The sequence below is a fragment of the Vulpes lagopus genome, chromosome 2 (genome assembly GCF_018345385.1).
Source record: "Vulpes lagopus strain Blue_001 chromosome 2, ASM1834538v1, whole genome shotgun sequence".
Lineage (NCBI taxonomy): Eukaryota > Metazoa > Chordata > Mammalia > Carnivora > Canidae > Vulpes > Vulpes lagopus.
In genome coordinates, this window is record NC_054825.1 from 165,005,969 (window position 1) to 165,031,395 (window position 25,427).

At 46.4% G+C, this 25,427-nt stretch overlaps 1 protein-coding gene across 1 annotated transcript in view; it reads left to right on the top strand.

The window, feature by feature from the left end:
- The first annotated feature begins 4,059 nt into the window (after positions 1-4,059).
- The window catches only part of ZNF541 (zinc finger protein 541), a 33,165-nt gene continuing 11,797 nt past the window's right edge, over positions 4,060-25,427 (top strand). Inside the window, exons 1-10 of the mRNA XM_041732922.1 lie at positions 4,060-4,366; positions 8,501-8,744; positions 10,358-12,194; positions 14,127-14,185; positions 15,465-15,624; positions 15,846-16,019; positions 16,915-17,239; positions 23,743-23,806; positions 24,432-24,574; positions 24,969-25,072. Coding sequence (XP_041588856.1) covers positions 4,060-4,366; positions 8,501-8,744; positions 10,358-12,194; positions 14,127-14,185; positions 15,465-15,624; positions 15,846-16,019; positions 16,915-17,239; positions 23,743-23,806; positions 24,432-24,574; positions 24,969-25,072 — 3,417 coding nt within the window. The remainder of the gene's footprint in view (positions 4,367-8,500; positions 8,745-10,357; positions 12,195-14,126; positions 14,186-15,464; positions 15,625-15,845; positions 16,020-16,914; positions 17,240-23,742; positions 23,807-24,431; positions 24,575-24,968; positions 25,073-25,427) is intronic.

The following is a 25,427-nucleotide window of genomic DNA, read 5'->3' on the forward strand; positions in this document are numbered from 1 at the left end:
TCAGCTAAGATTTGGCAAAGATTTCCTTAAATGCCTGGAGCCCAAATGTATCTCCCAGTCTTTGCACTTGGGCTCTGTGTGAGTGTTGAGGCACAACTTCTGCACTCAGTGGGAGTTACACCTCTGCCTTTACCTTTACTTCCTGCTTTCACAGACAAGGTCACCCAGAAGTGAGAGCTTAGAGCCTTCGTGAGTGTTTTCTGAGCATGTGCCTGCCCTGGGCACATGGCCTTCTCGATTCCCTAAAATAATGTGGATGGTTTTTACTTATGTAATTTAATTTATTTTATTTTTAGTTAATTAGAGTCCATGGTTACATTAGGATTCACTCTTTGTGTTGTGTAATTTGTGGGTTTTGGCTAATGTATAATGTCACGTAACTACTGCTACATGAATCACACAGAATGGCCTCACTCCCCTCAAAGTCCTTCCTGTGCTTTACTTATTCACCCCTCCTCCTTCCCCTCGAACCCTGACAACCACCAGTCTTTTAGTGTCTCTATAGTTTTGCCTTTTCCAGAATGCCATATGGTTGGAATCATAGAATGTGTAGTCTTTTCAGACCAGCTTTCTTTCACTTAGCAACACACATTTAAGGTTCTTCCATGTCTTTTTGTAGCTTGATAGCTCCTTGTTTTTTATTGCTGAATAACATCCTATTGTATGTATGTGCCATAGTTTGGTTATCCATTCTCCTATTAAAGGACATCTTGGTTGCTTCTAGATGTATGCAGGTATGAAGAGAGCTCCTATAAACTTCTGTGTGCAGGTTTTGTGTTGAAATATGTTTCCAGTTCACTGGGATTGATACCAAGGACTGTGATGGCTGGACTGTATGGCGAGACCATGTTTAGCTTTGTAAGAAACTGCTGGCGTGGAAGCTTTTTGAAGCCCTTCCTCTTCAAAGCCTCCCATTGTCCAGCTCTTCCTCCCTGGCTTTCAGTGGCGTGTTTGTTCTTGGCCTCATCGATATCCTTTGCCCTGAGCTGCAGCACCTGCTTCATTGTTTTTATTTATTTGTTTATTTTGAGCATATTAAGTTGAAGTATAATTAACATGCATTTATATTAATTTTGGGTGTACAGTATTGCCTTTGACATTTTCAACAAATGTCATCCCTGTGGCTGTGCCCTGAGGAAGTTCCAGGTTAGGCAAAATCCAGGTAAGACCTTTGTGTCCTCCCTTCAGGAGCCATCTGACAGGTCAAGACAGACAAGCTCAGCAATGTGAGAACAAGATTATCTCTGTTCCCTTCTGTACCAGAAGATTCCACCAGAATGTGGTTTCTGTCTTCAGAACTACTGCTAGGGGTGGGGGTAGTGTGGATGATGAGACAGAAGTAGGTTTTTTTTTTTTAATTTTTATTTATTTATGATAGCCACAGAGAGAGTGAGAGAGGCAGAGACACAGGCAGAGGGAGAAGCAGGCTCCATGCACCGGGAGCCCGATGTGGGATTCGATCCCGGGTCTCCAGAATCGCGCCCTGGGTCAAAGGCAGGCGCCAAGCCGCTGCGCCACCCAGGGATCCCCAGAAGTAGGTTAAAATGCCACAGCGTCCTCCTACCAGATTTCATTCACCTTTGTCTTGCTGAGGGTCCATTTGTTTGCTGCAAACCTTTGACTGTTTTCCAGAGTTCCAATAAAGTTGATTTTTTCATTGTATCTGCAGTGGCATGGGTGTGAAGTTTTTAAATTATTAGCTCAATCTTTTTCCTTCTAATAGGGCTATGCAGAGAGTCTGTTTCCTCTTGAGTCAGTTTGGTAACTTGTGTCTTTTCAGGAATTGGCCCATTTATCTTGAAGTTACCTAATTTTTTGGCATGCAGTTGTTTGTAGTAACTCTTATAATCTCTATTTTTGTTCCCACTTTAATTTTGAATTTTGGTAATTTGAGTCTTTTTTCTCTTTTTGGGGGAGTGGGATAAATTCTACTAGTTCAGATGTTACGTAGTTTATTCCTTTTCTTTAGGTAGTTACACTTAGATTCTTTTAGTATACATAAAGTACAGAGTTAATCATTGTCTTTTCATTTCCAAATGATTCAAAACCCATATTGGTCTTTTTTTTTTTTTAAAGATTTTATTTATTTATTCATGACAGACACACAGAGAGAGGCAGAGACATAGCCAGAGGGAGAAGCAGGCTCCATATGGGGAGCATGATGTGGGACTTGATCCTGGGTCTCCAGAATCACACCCTGGGCTGAAGGCAGGTGCTAAACTGCTGAGCCACCCAGGGATCCCCCATATTAGTCTTTGAACTGAAGTCTATGAGCAACTTCTTTAAAAAAAAAAAAAAGATTATTTATTCCTGAGACACACAGAGAGAGGCAGAGACATAGAGGGAGAAGTAGGCTCCCCACAGGGAGCACGATGTTGGAGTCAATCCCCAGACCGGGACCACCCCCTGAGCCAAAGCTGATGCTCAACCACTGAGCCACCCAGGGCTCCTGTATGAGCAATTTCGTATGCCTTGTCTGAAAGGGTCTTTGTTGTGCCCTCTTGAATACTAGTTTTCCTGCGTGTGGAGTTCTGTGCTGGCTCTCCCCCTTCCGTTATTTGCTGGAGGTGTTATTCCTTGTATCCTAGCCTCCGTTCTTCCAAGATATTTGCCATCAGGCTAGTCATCGTCTCTTGGTAGGCTGTCTGCCTCTTCTTTCTGGTAGTTTTTAGGGTTTTCTCTCTGTCTTTAGTGATGAGTGGTTCTACTGTTGTGTGTTGAGTGAATTCACCCTGCTTCTGCCTTGCAGTGGTTAGTCATTAACCATGTATCTTTAAGAATTAGGAGCTTTAAGTCTGGGACCCTGTATCCCTGCAATTCTGGAAATTCCTCCAATATCTCTGTAAGATGCCATGTTTTCCAGATCATTTGGCTGGCTTGGTTGAGGGAGCCTGTGATTTTTTTATCCTGGGGCTGAGTTCAAGCCCTACACTGGGTGTAGAGATTACTGAAATATGAAATCTTAAAAAAAAAAAAAAAGATGTAGTGTCTTCTGTATTCTCTCCTCTTTCTGGGACGTCTTTTGGACGTTGTTAATTTTTTGCATTTGCTTCTCCATTTGTACCGTCTCAGCTTCTCATTCGTATTTTCCATTTCTTTATCTCTCTGTGCTGAATTCTAGGGGAATTTCCTCAGATTGGTCTGCCAGTTTATTATTTCTCTCTTCAGCACTGTTTTTCTGTTGCTTAACCCTTCCAGTGAGCTTTGAATTTAAATGTCTTCATGCAAGTTTCACTAGTTTCTTTAAAAAAAATATTTGTTCTTGTTGCATACTGACTTACTCTTTTTCTCATGCTAGGTTTTATTGTCTCTCATCACCCTATTTCCTTCCTAATTCTTGGAGTACCTCTTTAGGCTTGTGTGCAGTTTTTCTTTTTTTTTTCTTTTCTTTTCTTTTTTTTTTTTTTTTTTTGAAGATTTTATTTATTTGAGAGAGAGTGCATGAGCTGGCAGGGGGAGAGTAGAGAGAGAGGAAGAAGCAGACTCCTCACTGAACAGGGGGCCCATTGTGGGGCTCAGTCCCAGGACCCTAGGATCACGACCTGAGCCAAAGGCAGACACTTAACCAACTGAGCCACCCAGGTGCCCCTTCTTTAAGTTTTCTCATTGCTGCTGGCACATGGGGTTTTTACCTGTCTCTTGAGCTTGGCTATATATTAAAAATTATCTTCTGTCATATTTCTCTGTGTTTATAGCTGGAGAAAGAGGTCAGTTCTGTCCATGTTGCCGGAAATCCTTTCATTTATTATTTACAACAACCTTATGATGGAGGTACTCTATGCCCAGTTTACAGATGAGGAAACTGGGGCTCGTGGAGCTTAAGTGACTTGCCCACATTCACATGGCTGTTAAGTGGCAGAGAACAGACCCAAACACAGGTCTGTTTGAATTCCAAGTCCGCACTCTATCCACCATGCTGTATTGCCATCTCATAATTTTAATTCCTCCTCATTCATTTTTAGGAATTAGACATCAGCAAGAGCTTTTCCTCCCTGACTCCTTACGCGGCCTTGCTTGTTTGGAGAGTAGGTCTTAGCCAAGACCTGGCAGTGGAGAGCCATGGACCAGTACAGCCTTGGGGACGAGGGTGCCCTTCCTCCAGAGATGCATCTCCCTTCGTTTTCCGAGAGCCAGGGACTCAATTGCAGCGACACCCTCAACCGGGATCTGGGTCCCAGCACACGTGACCTGCTCTATGCTGGCCTGAGTGGTTTGGACCTGGACTCCAGCCTCCCCACACCTGACATGCCCAGTGAGGCACTGGAGGACAACTTAGATACCTTGTCCCTGTACTCCGGGAAGGACAGTGACTCCATGAAGCTGCTGGAGGAGTATGCAGATCCAGAATCTCAGGCTTCCTTACAAGGTGAGGCTGTCCACCTGGGTCTGAGGGCCTACAGGGCTGTGTGAAAACCCCGGTGGCCAACTATGAGATTGCTTCTGCACGGAGTGGATAAGAAAATATTTACCTTCCACAGGTGAATAGGGAACAGGGGACAATCACTTTCTTTTTTAACTTGGGAATTGTTTCCAGTGTTCTAGTCAAGGAAACTGAATACTGATCCTAAGAAACAATGTTGAGAAACTTGGCCATTTCTGAATGTCCTAATCTTGTGTGTGATGTGGGCAGACCTTTGAGTTCACAGGAGACTTTCCTACCAATTACATCTCAGAGGCCCCTTTCACATTTTCAGAATGCCCTGGGATCCTGTCTGTCTGCCACTTGGCTGTCTAACCTTCCCCAGCCTCAGTATCTTCATCCGTGAAGTGGGGGGATGATAATGCCCACTCTGCTTCGCCTCAGAGTGATAGCAGTAAAAAGCAAGAGAAGAAATGTATGTAAAAGCACTGTGTGGACTGTAAAACATGGGACAGATGGTATTTTCATCCATATCAGTAGAGTTCATCCCTGACAGTCCATTGATTTAGTTCTAAGTTTCTCTCTTCAACAGCAGAGGAACAAAAGGAGAGCTGATGGAATGGCTAAAGGCCATGGTGCAATTTTCATTTGGTTTTTTGGTTTGCTTCCAGGGTTCCCTTACAAGATAAATCCGACCTAAAAAAATTTTTTTTAAGATTTATTTTTTAATAGAGCACATAAGAGGAGGGGCAGAGAGAGAGAGAGAATCTCAAGGAGACTCCCCACTGAGCCTGACTCCATGTTCAATCTCACAACCCCGAGATCATGCCCTGAGCCAAAATCAGAAGTCAGACACTCAACCAACTGAGGCACCCAGGTGCCCCAAATTAGATTTTTGCTAACTCTTTTCCTGGGTTCTTGGGTAAGTAGCTTAGATGGGTTGACTGAGCCAGAGCTTTTCGATAGTTAATTCATACGACATGCACGGAGGACCACGTCCATGATGGCTCTGCAGAACAGATGTTAATGTCAGGATAAGCAGCTCAGGAAATGTCCTGAAGACTTGCTAAAATGAAAAACTCATGAAGCCTCCTCTCCACACAAGACACAGTAGACTAAGGGTCAGCCTTATCACCATGTTGGAGTGACAGCTGACGCAAAATCCTAGAATCATGGGACATGTGCAGTGTTTAGGCACTGGGCCAACCCCAGGGGATATGGGATTAGGTGCTCAGCCCTGGCCACAGGAGCTACCTGAAAAATGCTGGTAGTGTGAATATGGGTGCATTTTGCTGAACAGAGAAACCATGGCTTTCATTAGGTTTTCATGGGGGTCTGTGTCCCTGCCTGCAAAATGCATTACAAATCATTAACCGACTTTTTTTAAAAATTTATTTTATTTATTGATTCATAAGAGACAAAGAGAGGCAGAGACATAGGCGAAAAGCAGAGTGAAAAGCAGGCTTCCTTTGGGAAGCCTGCTACAGGACTCTGTCCCAGGACCCCGGGATCATGCCCTGAGCCAAAGGCAGATGCTCAACCACTGAGCTGTCCAGGTGTCCCACAAATCATTAACCTAGTTCATTTTTCCTAATTTATTTTATTTTATTTTTTAAAGATTTATTTATTTATGATAGACATAGAGAGAGAGAGAGAGAGAGAGAGAGAGAGAGAGGCAGACACAGGAGGAGGGAGAAGCAGGCTCCATGCCGGGAGCCTGACGTGGGACTCGATCCCGGGACTCCAGGATCGCGCCCTGGGCCAAAGGCAGGCGCCAAACTGCTGAGCCACCCAGGGATCCCCTTTCCTAATGTATTTTAAACTTGAATTTTTTTTATATCTCATAAAAAGAGGAGTCCACTGTACATTAAATTCTAACTCCTTATACTTCTCCAGCTTAACTTCAGGCCAGTGTAACACTTGTGTTCATTTTCCCAATTAGGAAAATAGTACACAGTTACTAATGAAAACTTAGGAAATAGAGAAAAGTAACATCAGGAAAGCTCCCCAGCCTGGCTCCCACACGTAGATTTTGAAAAACATGACTGAAGGCACTCAGAAAAACATGGCTTTGCTCAGGGACAGTGAATGTGTGATGCAATTTGAGGTTTTTTAAAAGTAGCGTATTTGCTTTTTTACATAAAGGTCTTCCCTCATCATCATAAATTACTCCATCGTGCTCTTTGTATTCTTGCTTCTTAGACTGTGTTTCTGTGAACAACTTTTTTACGTGTCGAGTTTCCTTTTTTGGCCACGTTCTTTGAACATATTCCTTCAAGGAGGTTTGCCTGTCAGAGAATATACACCGTTTTTTTTGTTTTGTTTAGATTTTATTTATTTATTCACGAGAGACAGAGAGGGGAAAAGACACAGAGGGAGAAGCAGGCTCCATGCAGGGAGCCCGATTTGGGACTCAATCCCAGCACTCCGGGATCATGCCCTGAGCCTAAGGCAGACATGCAACCACTGAGCCACCCAGGCATCCCAATACACCGTTTTATAACATATTTGTAACACTGCCTTCTGTGAGCATCAGGCAGCTTCTCAGGCCAGTGCCTCTGCCTGATTTTCAGTGTCCTTGTCAAATTTTTGCAACATTTGGTTTTCTGGTTTATTTATTTTTAAATTTTATTTATTTGTTAGAGCTCAAGCAGAGGGAGAGGGAGAAGCAGATTCCCTGCTGAACAGGGAGTTCTATGTGGGACTCCATCTCAGGACCCCAGGACCATGACATGAGCTGAAGGCAGATGCTTAACCAATTGAGCCCTGGGCCCTTGGATTTTTGGGTCCTGCCCCTGGCAGCACCCCAGAGAAGTGGAGGTTTCTGAACTTGCCATCTCATGAGGCAGTCTGAATCCATTTTGAGGACCACTCTAAAGAGCAGGAGTATCTTCCACTGTTGGTCTGTCCAATAGATGATTGTGGAGTGTCCATGAGTGCGAGGAGGGGAATGCTGGGGATAGCAGGAGCCTGCAGAGTCCTCGCATCCATGGCCCCTGCATTTCCAGTGATTTGAAATCAGCTTCTCTTTAGTGTGGAGGAAAGCAAACCTATCTCTGTCCCTTGGAACAAAGCAGAAGCAGTCTGTTCCCTCCCTACTCACTGGCCCTGGAGATACTTGACGAACCCCCCCTTCCCCCCATTCCTCAAGTGAATGATTTTATTTTTTTTATTATTTTTTTTTTTAGGTGAATGATTTTAAACATACCTTTTATCATTTTACCCAGAGGGACACAGAAAACATGGAAATGCAAATGTATTCAAATACACAAGAAGAGTAAAAGAAGAGGCCCACAGTCCTACCAGTATATGCCATTCTCTCAGCTTGTTTTCTATTCAGATTTATTTGTCTTTTTGTGTTTTGTAGCAGGTTGCTGTTTTCTCAGTGAGTAGTGTGGCGTGAACGTCCATTTGTATTGGATGTTTTTCCATAGTTTTATCTTTTTTTTAAGATTTTATTTATTCATTCATGATAGACATAGAGAGAGAGAGAGGCAGAGACACAGGCAGAGGGAGAAGCAGGCTCCATGCAGGGAGCCCAACGTGGGACTTGATCCCGGGACTCCAGGATCACGCCCTGGGCCAAAGGCAGGTGCCAAACCGCTGAGCCACCCAGGGATCCCCTATAGTTTTATCTTAAATGCTGTTCTAGACCACTCAGACCATCAAGCAGTCACCTGTGTGCCCTTTTATCGAATGTTAGGTTGTGTCTAAAGGGAATCCAGGCAGTGTTGCTGTTAACTACTTTGCCAGCTACTTCTTTGTATAAATCTGTATATTTTTACTTTAAGATCCCAGAGGTGGAATTGGCTGGAAGAAAGGATTTATACTTACCTAAGGCTTTAGATTGTATTTTTCTGGGTTGGCCTTCTGAGAGCACCATGGGTGGCCTGGCCCATGTTGGTCAGTCACCTCCTCACCTCCATGTCCTAGGAGTGCTTCAGACAGCTGCTGTCCCTCTGCATGGCCTGGCTGGGATCCCTTCTCTTTCACATCCTTTTCTCTGTGCCCAAGGTGGCTGAAGCTGGAAGACGCTGTCCTGACCCCAGTGGGTCATGGCCCCAAGACTTGCCGAGTACCTTAGCCATGCCCTTTGTCATCCCCACATATCTGTAACCTGTGCTTTCTCCCTCTGTTTAGACCTGGGCCTTGGCGTGCTCAAGATGCCTAAGGAGGCTGATGAAGGAGGCAGGGCTACCTGTGGGAGTACCAGGAAAGGCAAGCGGCAGCACACTTCCCCCCAGAACCCGCTTCTGGACTGCAGCCTCTGTGGGAAGGTGTTCAGCAGCGCCAGCTCCCTTAGCAAGCACTACCTGACGCACAGCCAGGAAAGGAAGCACGTTTGCAAAATCTGCAGCAAGGCCTTCAAGCGCCAGGACCACCTGTATGTGGGAGCACGGTCAAGGGGCCAGTGGGGAGTGGGCATGCTCCCACTTCCCTTAACGCCCTCCCAGGCAACCAGGCCTGCCCTCAGCTGGGGTCCCTTTCCACTCCCAAGATGGCTGTGATCCCATGTGCAGATGTACCTCCCTTCTGCCACTGCCAGTGCTTCTGAGCCCAAGGCTCGCTCCTCCCAGGGCAGGTCACTTTTCCCAGCCCCCATGTTCACACCAGGGAGGAAATCACTGCCTCGATTCTGCAGGCAGGACCCTTGTGGGTTTCAGGACACATAAGGGCTCACTCCCAAAAGAATTTTGTCACACAGGGCATTGGGCTAACTTTAGAGAGAAATGTTTTGGAGGCCCTGGCAGGTGTCCGAGGAGAATGGATCTGCGTCTCATGAGGAGTGTGGATGGGAATAACTCAGGGGCCTGAGAGATTCTGAAATGCCTGTTTATAGAATATGTTAGTGGAGCATTAATTTTTTTAACTCCATTTTGCCTTCCTAAACTCATGATTTAAAAAATAAAGCCCACTTTAAGAGTTAGCCAGAATTCCCTTTGTTCTCAGTATCTTGAAAAATCATGAGCTTTTCTTGCTAATGAGGCAGGAAAGGCAGACTTTTTTCAAACTAAGAGACTTGCCAGTAGTAGATGGCAAATCCTTGCATTTTTAGGATGCACCTAACTATGGTTGGGGCTAGAAATGGAATCTCCCGACTCCTCCTCTGCAGCTGCCCTCAGATGGAGGCCAAGGCCAGCCTTTGAGGAAGGACTATATTATTTATTGGAGATACCCCATGTGTCATGTTGATTAGACTGTCCAGGGGAGGGCTGTTGGGAACCCAGAGCAAGACTTAGGATATATTAATGTACATAGAAGTATGATATAGATATAGTACATATTTGTATTCATTTATAATTGCAGAAATTACAGAAGGCACATTTGACTGCTATAAAGTTTTTACTGATGGGGCATCTGTAATTTTTTTTTTTTTTTTTTTTTTGCTGGAGTGGGTTCCAGGTAGCTGTCTCCTTAGAGGAGTGCTATGGGAAGGCAAAGGCTCTTTTGGCTAAGGGAATGGTTATCCTGAAGATAGCATCTCCTTCACTGTGTCCTGCAGAACCTTGGTCCTCAAGGATGCTAAAAGGGGCTGTTTAAATAAATGGTTCTGTGGGCACATAGGTTTGAGAGAGATGGGAGGTTAAAGAGATGTCGCTCTATGCACTATATAGCTTTTAAATTTGCTACACTGAACCTCCAAGGAGCAAATGGTGTTTTTTTCAAAACTTCCTTGCCAGCTGAGCCCACGTCCTCAGGGAGCGACTCTGGAGGACTGGTGTTCTTTGGAAACTCACTTTGGGGAACTCCAATCTGGCTCTCATTGATTTTTTTCCCCTCATATAAGGGTTTTGCTCGAAGGTGAGGGAAGGGAGCACCCCTTGCATTGCTTTGCCCATAAGAGTGGCTGTCTGGGTCTTTCCTCAGGGAGGCTCAGTGTAGCTTCTGACTGATGGGATGGATGCACCGCCACCCCCTGGGGACACACCCGGGGTTCTGCGTGTGGTAAGGGGCAGCTGAGAAACCTGCTGACTGACTTCTCTCGTGTGACTCCAGGACTGGGCACATGCTCACCCACCAGAAGACCAAGCCCTTCGTGTGCATCGAGCAGGGCTGCAGCAAGAGCTACTGTGACTACCGCTCCCTGCGTCGGCACTATGAGGTCCAGCATGGTCTGTGTATCCTGAAAGAAGCCCCCCCGGAAGAGGAAGCCTGCGGGGACTCCCCCCACGCCCACGAGGGGGCCAGCCAGCCTGCACCCGCTGGCCTGCGATCTCTGGTGCCCCCAGAAGCCAGGTCCCCCAGCTCCCTCTTGCCCAACCGAGACCTCCTGCGCTGTATTGTGAGCAGCATCGTCCACCAGAAGATCTCTTCTCCTGGCCCAGCTGCCGCGGGGCCCTCAGATGGCAGTGAGGGGAGGAACACAGCCTGTCCCTGTGCACCCCCTTCCGGGCCCTCCTCCTGCACCCCAGGAGGCATCCCAGTGGCCCCTGGAAACCTGGGCATTGACATTCCGGAAGAGCCTCGTCCCCCAAGGAAGGAGCCTGCTGCAGCCATGTTCACAGCCGTCCACTCAAGAGCAGTGGAGAACGGGGGCACTGACCTGGCCGAGTCTGAGCCCCCTCTGCTCCCAGTGCCGCCCACCCTGGATGGGTGGCCTGAGGGTGGCCCCCTACCTGCCTGCCTGCCTCTGTTCCGAGGCCAGACTGTCCCCACCAGTTCCCAGCCAGCCAGCCACAACTTCCAGTGGCTCCGGAACCTGCCCGGCTGCCCCAAGAACAAAGGGAACAATGTGTTCATGGTCCACAAGCCCCCGTCAGAGCCGTCCCGGGAGGGCTGCGAGTCAGCCCCTGGCCCCAGCAGCACCTCCCCCGTGGGGGAGCCCTTGCCCAACTCAGGCCCCAGTCTGGAGGACACGTTGCCCTTCCCTGCCACGCTCCTGAAGGCACCTGGGGAGGCCTTAGGGGACCCCAGATATGTTGGCGGAGAAGACGACTCCTGGGTTTCCAAGAAGAGCAAGTTTGACTGTGACTCCTTCTTGCGGCAGAACCCTGGGGAGCCCAGCCTCCCAGATGCCCAGAAGCCCAGCGGGCTCCCATCGGATGCCACTCCACTCTTCCGGCAGCTGTTCCTGAAATCCCAGGAGTCTCTGGTGAGCCACGAGCAGATGCAGGTGTTCCAAATGATTGCCAAGTCCCAGCGGATCTTCTCCCAGCTGCCGGGGCCCGAGGGCAAGCAGGCTGCCCTGAAGCCACTGCCGGGGCCGTGGCCTCAGCAGCCCCCACCACCAGCAACTCCTGTTGACTCTCTCCATGCTGGCCCTGGAAACCCGGAGCCAGAGGGGTCCCCAGGCCGCAGGAAGAAAACCACGCCCGGGTTCCCCAGAGAGGCCTCTCCAGGCGGCACCAGACGGGACACCAAGGGAGGACCGAAAGTGGCCACTGCTCCGCTGCCCCTCACAGCGGCATCATTGGACCCTCCTGGGAATCCAGACATCTCCTCTCTGGCCAAGCAGCTGAGATCCACTAAAGGGACCTTGGACTTGGGGGACATCTTCTCCCCCGGGGGCCCCCGGCAGACCCAGTTAGGTGGGGAGGAGACCCTCGGAGCCCCACTCCCTGGGAAGCAGGCCCAGGCGGAGAATGGCCCGGCTTTGGGGGCCGGAAAAGGCGAAAAGAGCCAGGCCTGCACCCGGGGCGGAGGCTACAGGCTCTTCTCCAGCAACCCTAGGTCCCAGCGCTTCTCAGGCTTCAGGAAGGAGAAGGTGAAAATGGATATGTGCTGCACGGCTTCCCCAAGCCAGGTAGCCATGGCCTCCTTCTCATCAGCTGGACCACCAGCAGAGCCACCCCAGGACTCCAAGTCCAAGCTGACCATATTCAACAGAATCCAGGTAGATGGGCCCTACCCTCATGCCACCCCCAACCTCTGACCCACCTGTCCAGGCCCCAGGCCAGAGTCTCCTGCGTCCCATGTGTGACTTGCTTCTGCACCTATTGGTTGGCCAGGCATTGTGTTTGATCCCTGGGGGTCCTCCTCCAGAGCAGATTTGCAGAGATTGTGGCTCTTCCTGTCACCCCCTCCCTCGAAAGAGTCAGAATGAGGTCTTCAGCGTTGTCAGAGACCCTTCCCTCCCCACCCCATCCCCCTGAGCTTTTTCTGCTGGCTTGCTTTTTGCCTCTCACTTCCTTTTGGATTGCCCTCCTTAAATTCTTCAGGGACCATAAAGGTAGAGTTCTGCCCCCGTAAATGTTCCTGCGCGCGATGCCCTGCCTCTCCTGGTGGGAGTCTTGGTCCCGATGCCAGCCAGCGCTTGTGGAATGGTAGCTCCATCCATCTCTGGGTGCAGAGAGGTGGGCCATCCTTCCTCGTGACAGCCCGGGGTCCAGCACCCTTCCTGTCACCCCAGAGCTGTCTTTTTCTTCTCTCTCTTTTTTTTTTTTGACAGCACACATGATTTAATTCACCATGTTGAAGTGTACTCTCCAGTGGCCCTCAGTATATTCACAGGATTGTACATCCATTACCACTCTTTGCCAAACGTTTTCATCACCCCAAACAGAAGCCCTGTACCCTGAATTGTCACCCCCAATCTCTCCATCCCTCCCGACCCCTGGCAACCATGAATCTACCTGTGTCTATGGGTTTGCCCTTTCTGGACATTTCATGTAGTTGAAGTCATACACTATGTGGCCTTCTGTGTCTGGTTTCTTACACTTGGTGTGGTGTTTTCAAGTTTTGTCTGTGTTCTAGCACCTATTAGTGCTTTGCTCCTTTATACAACTGAGTAATATTCCACAGTATGGACGCATCATGTTTTGTTAATCCATTCATCAGTTGGCATTTGGGTTGTTCCCACTTACTTCTCGGCCATTGGGAATAGTGCTGCTGTGAACATCTGTACACAAGTTTCCATTCAGAAATAGGTTTCCATTTCTCTTGGGAAATGCTTAAGCATGCAATTTCTAGGTCATAAGGCAACTCTGTGCTTAACCGTCCGAGGGACTGCCTGACTTTTCCAAAGTGGCCACGCCATTTAATATCCCCACCCACAGTATAGGAGGACTCTGCTTTCTCTGCATCCTTACCAACCCTGGTGGTTCTCCAGGTTTTTGTATCCCAGCCATCCTCCTAGGTGTGATGTGGTATTGCATCACTGCTTTGATTTGTTTTGCTCCAGTGGCTAATGCCACTGAGCATCTTTTCATGTGCTCAGTGGCCATTTGTAAATCTTTTTTTAAAAAGATTATTTATTTATTTATTCGTGAGAGACATGGAGAGAGAGAGGCAGAGAGAGAGGGAGAGAGAGGCAGACACAGGCAGAGGGAGAAGCAGGCTCCATGCAGGGAACCTGACGTGGGACTTGATCCCGGGTCTCCAGGATCACACCAGGCTGAAGGCGGCACTAAACCACTGAGCCCCCCGGGCTGCCCCCCATTTGTAAATCCTTTACACTAAGTGTCTTTTGGACCCTTTGCACATTTTTAAATTGGGTTATTGGACTTTTTCTTATTGAGCTGTATATGAGTTCTTTATATATCATGAATACAATCCCTTGCCAGGCCTGTGACTGGCTGTGATTTTATCCCATTCTACCATTGTCTTTTCACTCTCTTGATGGTATCCTTTGAAGCACAGCAGTTAGAAATTTTGATGGAGTCAGATTTGTCAGTTCTGTCTTTTTGTTTTGGTCTTATCTGGGAAACCAGTGCATCCTCTAGGGTCATGAAGAATCACACCTATGCTTTCTTCTCAGAGTTTTACAGTTGTAGCTCTTGTATACCTCCTTTCCAATATGTTGGCTCACATGTATTTTCATCTTTAGGGTGGAAATATCTACCGGCTCCCCCATCCACTGAAGGAGGAGAATGTGGCAGGTGGATGGTAAGTTCAGAAGCCATGCCCTGCACACCCTGGGGGAGCTCAGCCCCTCAGATTCCTCAGGTGGCCTTTATGCCCTGACCCTGGGTCACCTGAGTTCTGGATACTTTAGTCTTATTTTTTTTTTTGTAAATTTATTTTTATTGGTGTTCAATTTGCCAACATACAGAATAACACCCAGTGCTCATCCCGTCAAGTGCCCCCCTCAGTGCCCATCACCCATTCACCCCCACCCCCTGCCCTCCTCCCCTTCCACCACCCCTAGTTCGTTTCCCAGAGTTAGGAGTCTATGTTCTGTCTCCCTTTCTGTTATTTCCTACCCATTTCTTCTCTCTTCCCTTCTATTCCCTTTCACTATTATTTATATTCCCCAAATGAATGAGAACATATAATGTTTGTCCTGGGATGCCTGGGTGGCGCAGCGGTTTGGCGCCTGTCTTTGGCCCAGGGCGCGATCCTGGAGACCCGGGATTGAATCCCACATCAGGCTCCCGGCGCATGGAGCCTGCTTCTCCCTCTGCCTGTGTCTCTGCCTCTCTCTCTCTCTCTCTGTATGACTATCATAAATAAAAAATTAAAAAATTAAAAAATATATATATATAAAAAAAATAATGTTTGTCCTTCTCCGATTGACTCATTTCACTCAGCATAATACCCTCCAGTTCCATCCACGTTGAAGCAAATGGTGGGTGTTCGTTGTTTCTAATGGCTGAGGAATATTCCATTGTATACATAGACCACATCTTCTTTATCCATTCATCTTTCGATGGACACCGAGGCTCCTTCCACAGTTTGGCTATTGTGGACATTGCTGCTATAAACATTGGGGTGCAGGTGTCCCGGCGTTTCATTGCATCTGTATCTTTGGGGTAAATCCCCAGCAGTGCAATTGCTGGGTCGTAGGGCAGGTCTATTTTTAACTCTTTGAGGAACCTCCAGACAGTTTACAGTGAGACTGAAAAAGGAGAAATTAAGGAGTCAATCCCATTTACAATTGCACCCAAAAGCATAAGATACCTAGGAATAAACCTAACCAAAGAAGTAAAGGATCTATACCCTATAAAAGCTACAGAACACTTCTGCTTTAGTCTTGAAGAGGTATGCACCCGGCTGTGAAGATTTGTGGTATCCTGTCTCCGCTTCTTAGGTTCAAGAGTTATCAGTGGATCAGACTTAAAAATGAAAAAGAAAAAAATAAGAAAATGAAAAAGAAAAAAGGAAATTAGTGATGGGGACAGAGTCCCATTCTCCTGTTCTTCCCTCCTGCCATGTCTCCTCACAGTAACCAGCAAAATGGGGGCCCTGCAGACTGGGCAGAGCCAAGGAGCACTTATGTCTGCAAGAATTGCAGCCAGATGTTTTATACAGAGAAAGGGCTGAGCAGCCACATGTGTTTTCACAGCGACCAGTGGCCATCACCTCGAGGGAAGCAGGAGCAGCAGGTGAAGGGGCGCGCGCAGTAGGTTCTTGCTTTCAGGGTTTCTGGCATGCTTTTTGGGGAGTAGGTGCCTGGATGTCATCTATCTCAGGATGGAGCTCTCTCCCTGGGGGAAGCCTGGGCAGGGGTTCCAGGAGTCAGGGCTGTCCAGCGCTTCAGGCCAGAGCAGCTCTTCCTGTCCTGCCTACTGGGAATCTGAAAGAGCCTTCTGTTTTCTGCATTTAGGTGTTTGGCACGGAGTTTTGCAAGCCACTGAGACAGGTGCTGAGGCCAGAGGGGGACGGGCAGAGTCCCCCAGGGGCTAAGAAGTCCTTGGACAACACAGCTGCAGCCCCTTTGGCGATCCCTGTGTCTGCACCTGTAGCTCCAGCAACCCGACCCATTGGGAGCGCTGCCAAGGTGGGTGCTGGTCAGTCCACTTCCTTCCTGCTGCTTCCCCTACCTGCCGGTGGAAGTGGCAAGGGAAAGCACAAACCAAACATCAAAAAAATGTCTGAGTCTCAGGAAGCTTGGTTTGCGTGTTCAATCAATCATTAACATCCACTGAGCTTCCCTGGTGCCAGCCTGTGGACTTGGTGACCATGACAGCCCTGGGCCTGCCAGTCCGGTAGAGTCAGTGGACCTGTCCCCAAACAGTGATGCCCCAGAGCGCAGGGAGCTGAGAGCATCCCAGAGGGGCCCCAGGGACTCACCCTGAGGAGATCAGGGAGGTCTTCCTGGAGGAGGGTGTGTTGGAGCTGAGACGTGGAGGAGAGGAGGAGTAGGCCTGGCAGAGAGGAAGGACTGCATGGAGGTGAGACAGAGCATTGTAATTTCAAGTGACCAGTCTCCCCAGCCCCTACTGGAGGATCCCACCAGGCAAGCCCAGGCTAGCCTTGGGGGATGAGATGCATGGATGCCATTGCCCGTCTCACAGGACCTGTTGCTGTTTCTTATTCTGTGATATGGCTGCACTGTCTCTGGCCCCCACTCTGTGCGGGCCAGGCCTTTTAACAACTGAAACCAGCCTCCCCTGTTTGCACATTCCTCTGTGTCAAAGCCTCTTTGAGGGCACAGATGCATGGGAGAGCTCCAGCCTCGAATGTCACCAGGCTTAGTTAGGATCTGGGGTATGGCTCAGACATAGTAGCCCTGCTTGGCTCCCTTTTCTGAGGGCGCCAGGCGTGGTCACATGTCCCTGAGTCTTTGGAGTCTGTACTCTCTGCCCACTGTCCTGCTATCCCAAAGACAGAGCTGTGGGGCGGGTGGTCTCCAGTACTCCCATGCCATTCTGAACTCTCTTCTTCTTCTCCAGGGACAAGAGAAGGATGGGGAAGAGAGAGACAGCAAGGAGAGCAGCCAACACAGGAAGCGGAAGAAGCGCCCCCAGCCCAAGTCACTGTCCATCCCTCCCACACCCTCTTCGTTAGGGGAGCTGGGCCTGGGAGGATGCCACCAGAGCTGTCTGAGGTCCCCAGTGTTCCTGGTGGACCGCCTCCTGAAGGGGTTGTTCCAGTGCTCTCCTTATACACCACCCCCCATGCTCAGCCCCATCCGCGAGGGCTCTGGGCTGTACTTCAACACCCTCTGTTCCACCTCCGTTCACGCCGGGCCCGACAAACTCATCAGCAACATGCTTGGTGAGTGAGGCTGGGCATTATTACAATCTCTGCTCAGCATGCGGTTGGCCTACTATGGGCCAGGTCCACTCCCTCCTGCCATATTTGGTCCAGAGATTCTCTCTGGTCTGTGGCTGTGCCCGACTATGAGTGCCATTGCTGTTCAGAGGTATCCCAGGACCATCTGGGACCAGCAACCTTCTAGATACTTAGAGTGTTACAGCTAGAAAGAAAATCTGGAGACTGTGTAGCCTGACAACCCTTCTGCCTGGGCCCTATAAGTACTTTTTAACAGTGTTGCTGAAATAGAATTCACATACCATGAGAACCACCCATTTAAAGTATACAGCATTTTTTTTAGTATATTCACAGGGTTCTGCACCCATCACACAATCTAATTTTAGAGCTTTTTGATCACCCCTAGAAGAAGCACTGAATCCATGCATCACACGCGCATTCCGCAGCCCCCATCTCCCCAGCTCTGAGCAACCTCTAATCTGCATTTTCTCTCTATGGATCTGCCCTTTCTGGACATTTTGTACAACTGGAATTATATAGTAGGTAACATTTTGTGTTTAGCTTATTCACTAGCATCCATGTTCATCCATGTTATAGGATGTGTCCGTGTCCGTGCTTCTTTCCTTTTTCATCCAGATAACATCCTGTTGTCTGAACATAACTGCATATTATTTATCCATTCATCAGTTGATGGGCATTTGGGTGGTTTCTGCCTTTTGGCTATTGTGAATAATGCCACTCATGAATATTCACGTACAGGTTTTTGTTGGACGTATGTTTTCATTTCTCCTGCAAATACCCCCAAGAGTGCAATTGCCAGGTCATAGAGTAACTCTATATTTAGCCATTTAAGGAGCTACCAGACCATTTTCCAAAATGGCTGGACCATTTTAAATTCCCACCAGCGTTGTATGAAAGTTCCAGTTTCTTCACATCCTTGTCAACACTTGAGATCTTTTTTTCTTATATAACCAATCCAGTTTTAAGCTATATTTCCCTGATAGCTGTTGAGATTGAGCATCTTCCTGCATGCTTACTGTCCATTTGTAATCTTTTCAGATCCTTTGCCTATTTTTTGAATAGGGTTGTTGTCTTTTTATTATTCAGTTGTAAACTTTCTCATATATTCTGGAATTAAGTCCTTTATCAGATACACAGTTTGCAGATTCTCTCTCGTTTTCGGCATCATCTTTTCATTTTATTTGTGGTCTTGTTTGCAGGACTAAAGTTTTTAATTTTGATGAAGTCCAGTTTATTTTTTGTCACTTGTGCTTTCAGCATTGTATCCAAGGTTTTTGCCTGACCAAAGCTCACAAAGATTTACTTCTGTGTTTCCTTGTAAGAGTTGTATCATTTTCAGTCTTAAATTTGTGTATGATCCATTGTAACTTTTATATATTGTGTAAGGCAGGAGTCCAGATTCACTCTTTTGCATATGGATATCAGCTGTTCCAGCACCATTTATTGAAAATACTATTCCTTTCCTCTTGAATTGGCTTGGCTCCCTGTGGAAACTCAATTGACCATAAATGATTTGAGATTTTTCTTCTTTTTTAATACTGTCATTTATAGTTATAGATTTTTCAGAACACTGCTTTAGCCACATTCATAAGTTTCAGTATGTTGTATTCTTATTTTCATTGATCTCAAAGTATTTTCTGATTTCTTTTTTTTTAAGATTTTATTTGTTTAAGAGAATGAGCAAGCACAAATGGGAGGGACAGAGGGAGAGGGCTGAGCAAGGAGCCTGACATGGGGCTCGGTCCCAGGACCTTGTGACCTGAGCCGAAGGCAGACACTTAACCACCTGAGTCACCCAGGCGCCCCTAAACATTCTTTTATTTTATTTTTTAAATATTTTATTTATTTATTTATTCATGAGAAATACAGAGGGTGGGATCCCCGTTTTTTTTAAAATTTAATTTATTTATTCATGAGAGACACAGAGACAGGCAGAGGGAGAAGCAGGCTCCATGCAGGGAGCCTGATGTAAGACTCGATCCCAGGTCTCCAGGACCAGGCCCTGGACTGAAGGTGGCCCTAAATCACTGAGCCACCCGGCCTGCCCATTATTCTCTTTTAAATTACATTGATACAGCTGGATTTACATCTTTTATTTTGCTTTTTATTTCCTATTTGTCTCATGTCATTTTCTCCTTCTGTTCCTCTTTTTCTGCTTTCTTTTTTTTTTTTTTCTGCTTTCCTTTATATTAAGTGAATGTTTTCCTATATAACACATCCGTTCCTCTAATGTTTCACTTTTTCTTAGTCATTTCTTAAGAGTTGCTCTAGGACTTAAACATATGTCTTAATTTATCATGGTGTGTTCAGTTGTGTATTAATAAAATACAGAAACATTGCTACCGAGTTCTATTCCTTCTAGCCTTTTTTTGCTATTAATGTTATATATATATATATAGCAATATGTTATATATATGTATATACATAGACATATATTTGAGAAACTCAGAAATACGTTATTGTAATTATTAACTTATATAATTTTATGCTATATGAAAAAATATTAAAGGAAAACAGGTATTATTTATAGTTTGTTATATTACCCTTCTTATTTACTGTTACTGATAACTTCACTTATTCCTGTGGATTCAAGTTACTGTCTGGGGTATTATTTCTTTAGCTCCTTTATGATATTATTGTCATCTATAGTGTATTTCTATATTTTATAGGCCCACAATACGTATTGTTTTGTGCAATTGCTTTCTGAGTCAATTAAGAGAAGAAATAAGTGATTATACTTTTATAATCGTCTTTACCAACATCCTTTGTTTTGTTTTTGTTTTTGTTTTTTTGATTCACATCACTATCTGGTGTCATTTGCTTTCAGTCTAAACTTTTTTTGGGTTTTGTTACCATTTTTTTTAAAGATTCCATTTATCTATTCACGAGAGACACACACAGAGAGAGAGGCAGAGACACAGGCAGTGGGAGAAGCAGGCTCCATGCAGGGAGCTCGATGCAGGACTCAATCCAGGACTCCAGGATCACGCCCTGGGCTGAAGACAGCGCTAAACCGCTGAGCCACCCAGGAATACCCGTTTGTTTTTTTTTTTAATTTAATTTATTTATTGATGAGAGACACAGAGAAAGGCAGACACGTAGGCAGAGGGAAAAACAGGCTCCATGCAGGGAGCCTGACGCGAGACTCGATCCTGGGTCTCCAGGATCACTCCCTGGGCGGAAGGCGGTGCTAAATCACTGAGCCACCTGGGCTGCCCGATCCCCGGTTTTTGTTATCATTATGGAGATACAATTTACATAAAACCCATCCCTTTAGAGTATGTATTACAGTGGTTTTTATTACATTCACAGAACTGTGCAACCGTTGCTACCATTAATTTTCAGACATCGTCATCACCCCCTAAAGAAGCCCCACACTTATTAGCAGCCACTCCTGTCCCTGACCCCCACCCCCAGCCCTGAGTAACCACTAGTTGTCTCTCTGTAGATTTGGCTAATCTGGACATTTCCATATATATGGAATCCTACAATATGCGGTTTTTTGCCCACTGTCTCCTTTCACTTGGCATGAGGTTTCAGGCTTCACCTGTGTTACAGTATGTTAGTATCCCATTCCTTTTTGTGACTGAATAATGTTCTACCTTTATTTCTTTTTTAAAAAGATTTATCTATTTATTTTAGAGAGATAGAGAACATGGGGGAGGGGGGATTTCAGCAGACTCCCTGCTGAACACAGAGCCTGACCCAGGGCTCGATCCCACAACCCTGAGATCATGACCTGAGCTGATCATGACTCAGTCACTCAGGCACCCCTCCACGTTTCCTGTTTCTTATAAGACAGATGTAATAGGGGATCCTTGGGCGGTGCAGCGGTTTAGCGCCTGCTTTTGGCCCAGGGCGCGATCCTGGAGACCCGGGATCGAATCCCACGTTGGGCTCCCAGTGCATGGAGCCTGCTTCTCCCTCTGCCTGTGTCTCTGCCTCTCTCTCTCTCACTGTGTGCCTATCATAAATAAATAAAAATTTAGAAAAAAATTTTTAAAAAAGACAGGTGTAATAGCAACAAATACCATTTTTTTTATTTGAGAATGATTTTATTTTACCTTTATTTTTGAAAAGTAATTTACTGGATATGATTACTGATGGACAGTTTTTTTACTTTCAGCAATTTGAATATGTTATCCTTCTGCCTTCTGACCTCTGTTCTGATAAGTCAGCTGTTAATCTTACTCAGGTGCTCTTGAAAGTAACAAGTTTTTCTCTTTTTACTTTCAAGATCTTTATCTTTGGCTTTCAGCATTTTGCCTATTATGTGTCTAGATGTAAAGCTTTTTGTGTTTGTTTTATTTGGAGTTTATAGAATTTCCTGGATGTATATATAGGTGGGTTTTTTTGTTTGTTTTACCAAATTCGGGAATATTTCAGCTGTTGTATCAATGCCATGATATCTTACATGTTTTTTTTTCCCTTTCTTCTCTTTTTCTGGTACTCTCCTTACAAGTATTTCATTGTACTTAATGATGTCCCATATTTCTCTGAGGCTCACTCCATCTTTCTCCACTTTTTTTCACTCTGTTCTTCTGATTACATAATCTCTATTGATCTGTCTTCAGATTTGCTGATTATTTCTCATGCCAGTTCAAATCTGTTGAGCCTCATCTTGGTTATTGTACTTTTAAAAAAATGATTTATTTATTTTGGTGGGGGAGTGGAGCAGAGGGAGAGGGGGAGAGAGAGAAGCTCAAGCAGACTCCCCACTGAGCACAGGAGCCCCATGTGGGGCTCTATCTCATGACCCTGAGATTATAACCTAAGCTGAAATCAAGAGTCAGATGCTTAACTGACTGAGCCATCCAGGCACCCCGGTTAATATACGTTTTTAGCCCCAGAATTTCCATTTGGTTCTTTTTTAAACTCTTCTGTCTCCTAATGGTATTCTCTCTCTGATAAGAAATCTTCATCATACCTCCCTTTAATTCTTTAAGCACTGATGCTGCAGGGAGAGGAAGCCTCTCTCCTTAGTTGCACCTGCCTAGAGTTGGGCACTCCAGGAAGAGCTTCTGTTAAAGAGAGCTGGGGATTGGGTGGGTAAGGGATGGGCAGATGCCACAGACTCTCACTGTTCTTACCAATATTTGGTCATTTTCTTAAATGAGTATTTCCCAAAATATTGTATGCCTTTAGGACAACTTCCAGAGACTTTAAGTTGCTGTTTTTAAAAATAATTTTTATCAGTCATCCTGCTGAGTTCCTTACTCTGCTTTTTAGAAGTCCACTCCCCCTTTCATGCAATCTTTCTTAAAATTGTGTTTTATCAGGGCACCCAGGTAGTGCAGTTGGTTGAGTGACCACCTCTTGGTTTCAGCTCAGGTCATGATATCAGGGTCATGATACCAGGCCCAACATTGAGCTCCATGCTTAGCACAAGAGTCTGCTTAGGTTACTTTCTCCCTCTCTGACTGCCCCTCCCTGTGCCCCCGCCCCAATAAATCTTTTCAAAAAATGTTTTCTCATGATAAGAACAGTTAATATGTTATGATGTTTCTCATGATAAGAACAGTTGCTCCCTTAAATGAGAAGGTATACAGTACATTGTTAATTATAGCTACTGTGCTATAGAGCAGAGCTCTAGAGCTTATTCATCTGTCTTAACTGATACTTTATGCTCATTGATTAGTGAATACCCACTTCTCACTCCCCCAGCCCCTGGCATCCACCATTCCACTTTTGATTATGTGAATTGGACTACTTTTTATATTTTTATTTATTTATTTTGAGAGAGAGAATAAATAAATTTTTATTTATTTATTTATAAATAAATAAATTTTTATTTATTTATTTTGAGAGAGAGGCAGTGAGCAAGCATGCATGTGGGGCTGAGAGAGAAGGAGAGGGAGAGAATCTCCAGCAGGCCCCATGCCTTGTGCAGAGCCCAGTGTGGTGCTCAATCCCAGAACCCAAGATCATGACCCAAGCCGAAATCAAGAGTTGGATGCTCAACCAACTGAGCCACCGCAAGCCCCTGAATTTGACTATTCTAGATACTTATACAAGTGGGGTCATACAGTATTTTCTTCTCTGTACTGGCTTGTTTCACTTGGCATAATGTCCACAAGATTTATTCATGCTGTTGAATACTGAAGGTTTCTTTTTAAGAAAAAATGAAAAAAGGCTACCTAGTATTCCATTAGATGTAAATACTAGGTTTTCCTTACCCACTCTCCTGTAAGTGGACAATTAGATTGTTTCCACTTGGCTGTTGTGAATAGTGCCAAGTAAACATGGGAGTGCAGGTATCTCTTTGAGGATACTGATTTCAAGTTTTTTTTGGACAAATTCCCAGAAACGGGATTGCTGAATCATGTGATAGTTCTACTTTTAATTTAATTTTTTTTTTTTAATTTCCCTACCCCTCAGCTTTAAGAGAGGCTGCTTTTAGCTGCTCTGCAAAGTCAGGCAGAATGGGCCCCCAGAACACTTCTTATCAATCTTCTTGAGACTTTTTTTTGTTATGTGTTTCCTAGATCAAGGGGATGGCTCTTTTGGCATTTGCATGGTAAAGGATGACACCAAGATCAGCATTGAACCGTGAGTTGGAACAGACTTAGCACCTGAGAGTGGATCCTTCCAAAGTAGGGGTGCTTTTGCCCTCCTTGTGGCCAGTGTCAGTTTTTCCCAATGGCCCCTTTATCATAGAGGATCAGATCTAACTATGGAGCCTTCCTAAGAGAGAAGTGCATTTCTGTGGGTGTATGTGGGAAGTTCCTCCAGTGTTCTTTCTGTTCAGACATACCATAGCTGGGACCAGGGGAACAGAATGCCCAGGACCCTGGGGTTCTAGGTAGAATTGGTGATGTTACAGTGCAAGACATTTTAGTGTCTGTAGAATGTGGCTGGATAGATATGGCTGTGGATGTAGAAGCATGCCAGCTATCAGCATATGCCTTCCCTGTCCTAGACCCAAAGAGACACCTGAGGCCAGAGATGTGGCAATAAGGAGAATCAGGGGAAGGAAGGAAGCATCCCTTTAGAGGTTTCTGGAATGCCTGTACATATCTATCAGGGATGATGGACACTTCACATGTCTGACAGATGGCACAGAGTGGGGCTGGGGCCCAAGAGCAGGGCACACCACCACACATCCCTGTTTTATCTCCTGTCTTAGTCACATGTGTATGTCTCGCATGTCTGTGTGCGTGTGGCCTCATTTCAGACACATCAACATAGGAAGCCGGTTTCAAGCTGAGATCCCAGAGCTTCAGGAGAGATCGCTGGCTGGAATGGATGAGCATGTAGCTTCTCTGGTCTGGAAGCCATGGGGAGATGTGACAACCAACCCAGAAACACAGGACAGAGGTGGCTGAGACTTGGGGCCAAATTCCCCAGGGCCCTGCCGCCACCCCCTATCTGAGGCTTTTTCCTCCCAGTTCTCCCCTTGGCCAAGAAGCAGTGCCCTGGAGTGAGGGGGTAGGAAGGGCTAGTCCTTGGTGCTGTGCTGCTTCTCTTGAGTTGCAGCCTCCTGCTCCCACCTCCCTTCTCACACAGTCCTGGCCAGGCTGCTCAGAGCAGGGGCTGGGAGCAGGATTTATGCCCTTCCTCCTTGGCTCTCTCTACCCTCATCCCACTTTCAGCTGAGACGTGAGGGGGGGTCAGTGACAAGAAGCCCCCATCTTTGTGCCGTCAGGAAAATCTCCTCCCTGGAGCTCCCTGACTCTTTGTATCTCCTCTCTCACATGCTTGCTGGCAACAGTGACCGAGCTGTGCAACGTGGCCTGCTCCAGCGTGATGCCAGGAGGGGGCACCAATCTGGAGCTTGCTCTGCACTGCTTGCATGAAGCCCAGGGCAATGTTCAGGTGAAGTGAAGCAGGGGCAGGATGAGGTAGGGTGGGGAGGCTGTCTCAGGAAGCTCCCAGCTCTCCTGGGGCTGGGAGCTGCAGGTGCATGGAGGGTGCCACTGGCTTGGGGGTTTGTGGCTCATGAAGAATGAAGGAAGCCCATCACCCTTCTTCCAGTGGCTTTGGGATTGGTGCAGGTCTTGTGAGCTGCAGATACGGGCTCAGCGAATCAGCTGTCTGACACAACAGTGGTGCCAGGGTTCCTCCAAGACGTCTCAGGGGCAGTGGGGAGCTGGGAGCCCAGTAGGCCCAACTCAGATCCTGTGCTGATTGGATTTATTTATTGAGCTTTATTATCCCTCTTCAATTAAAA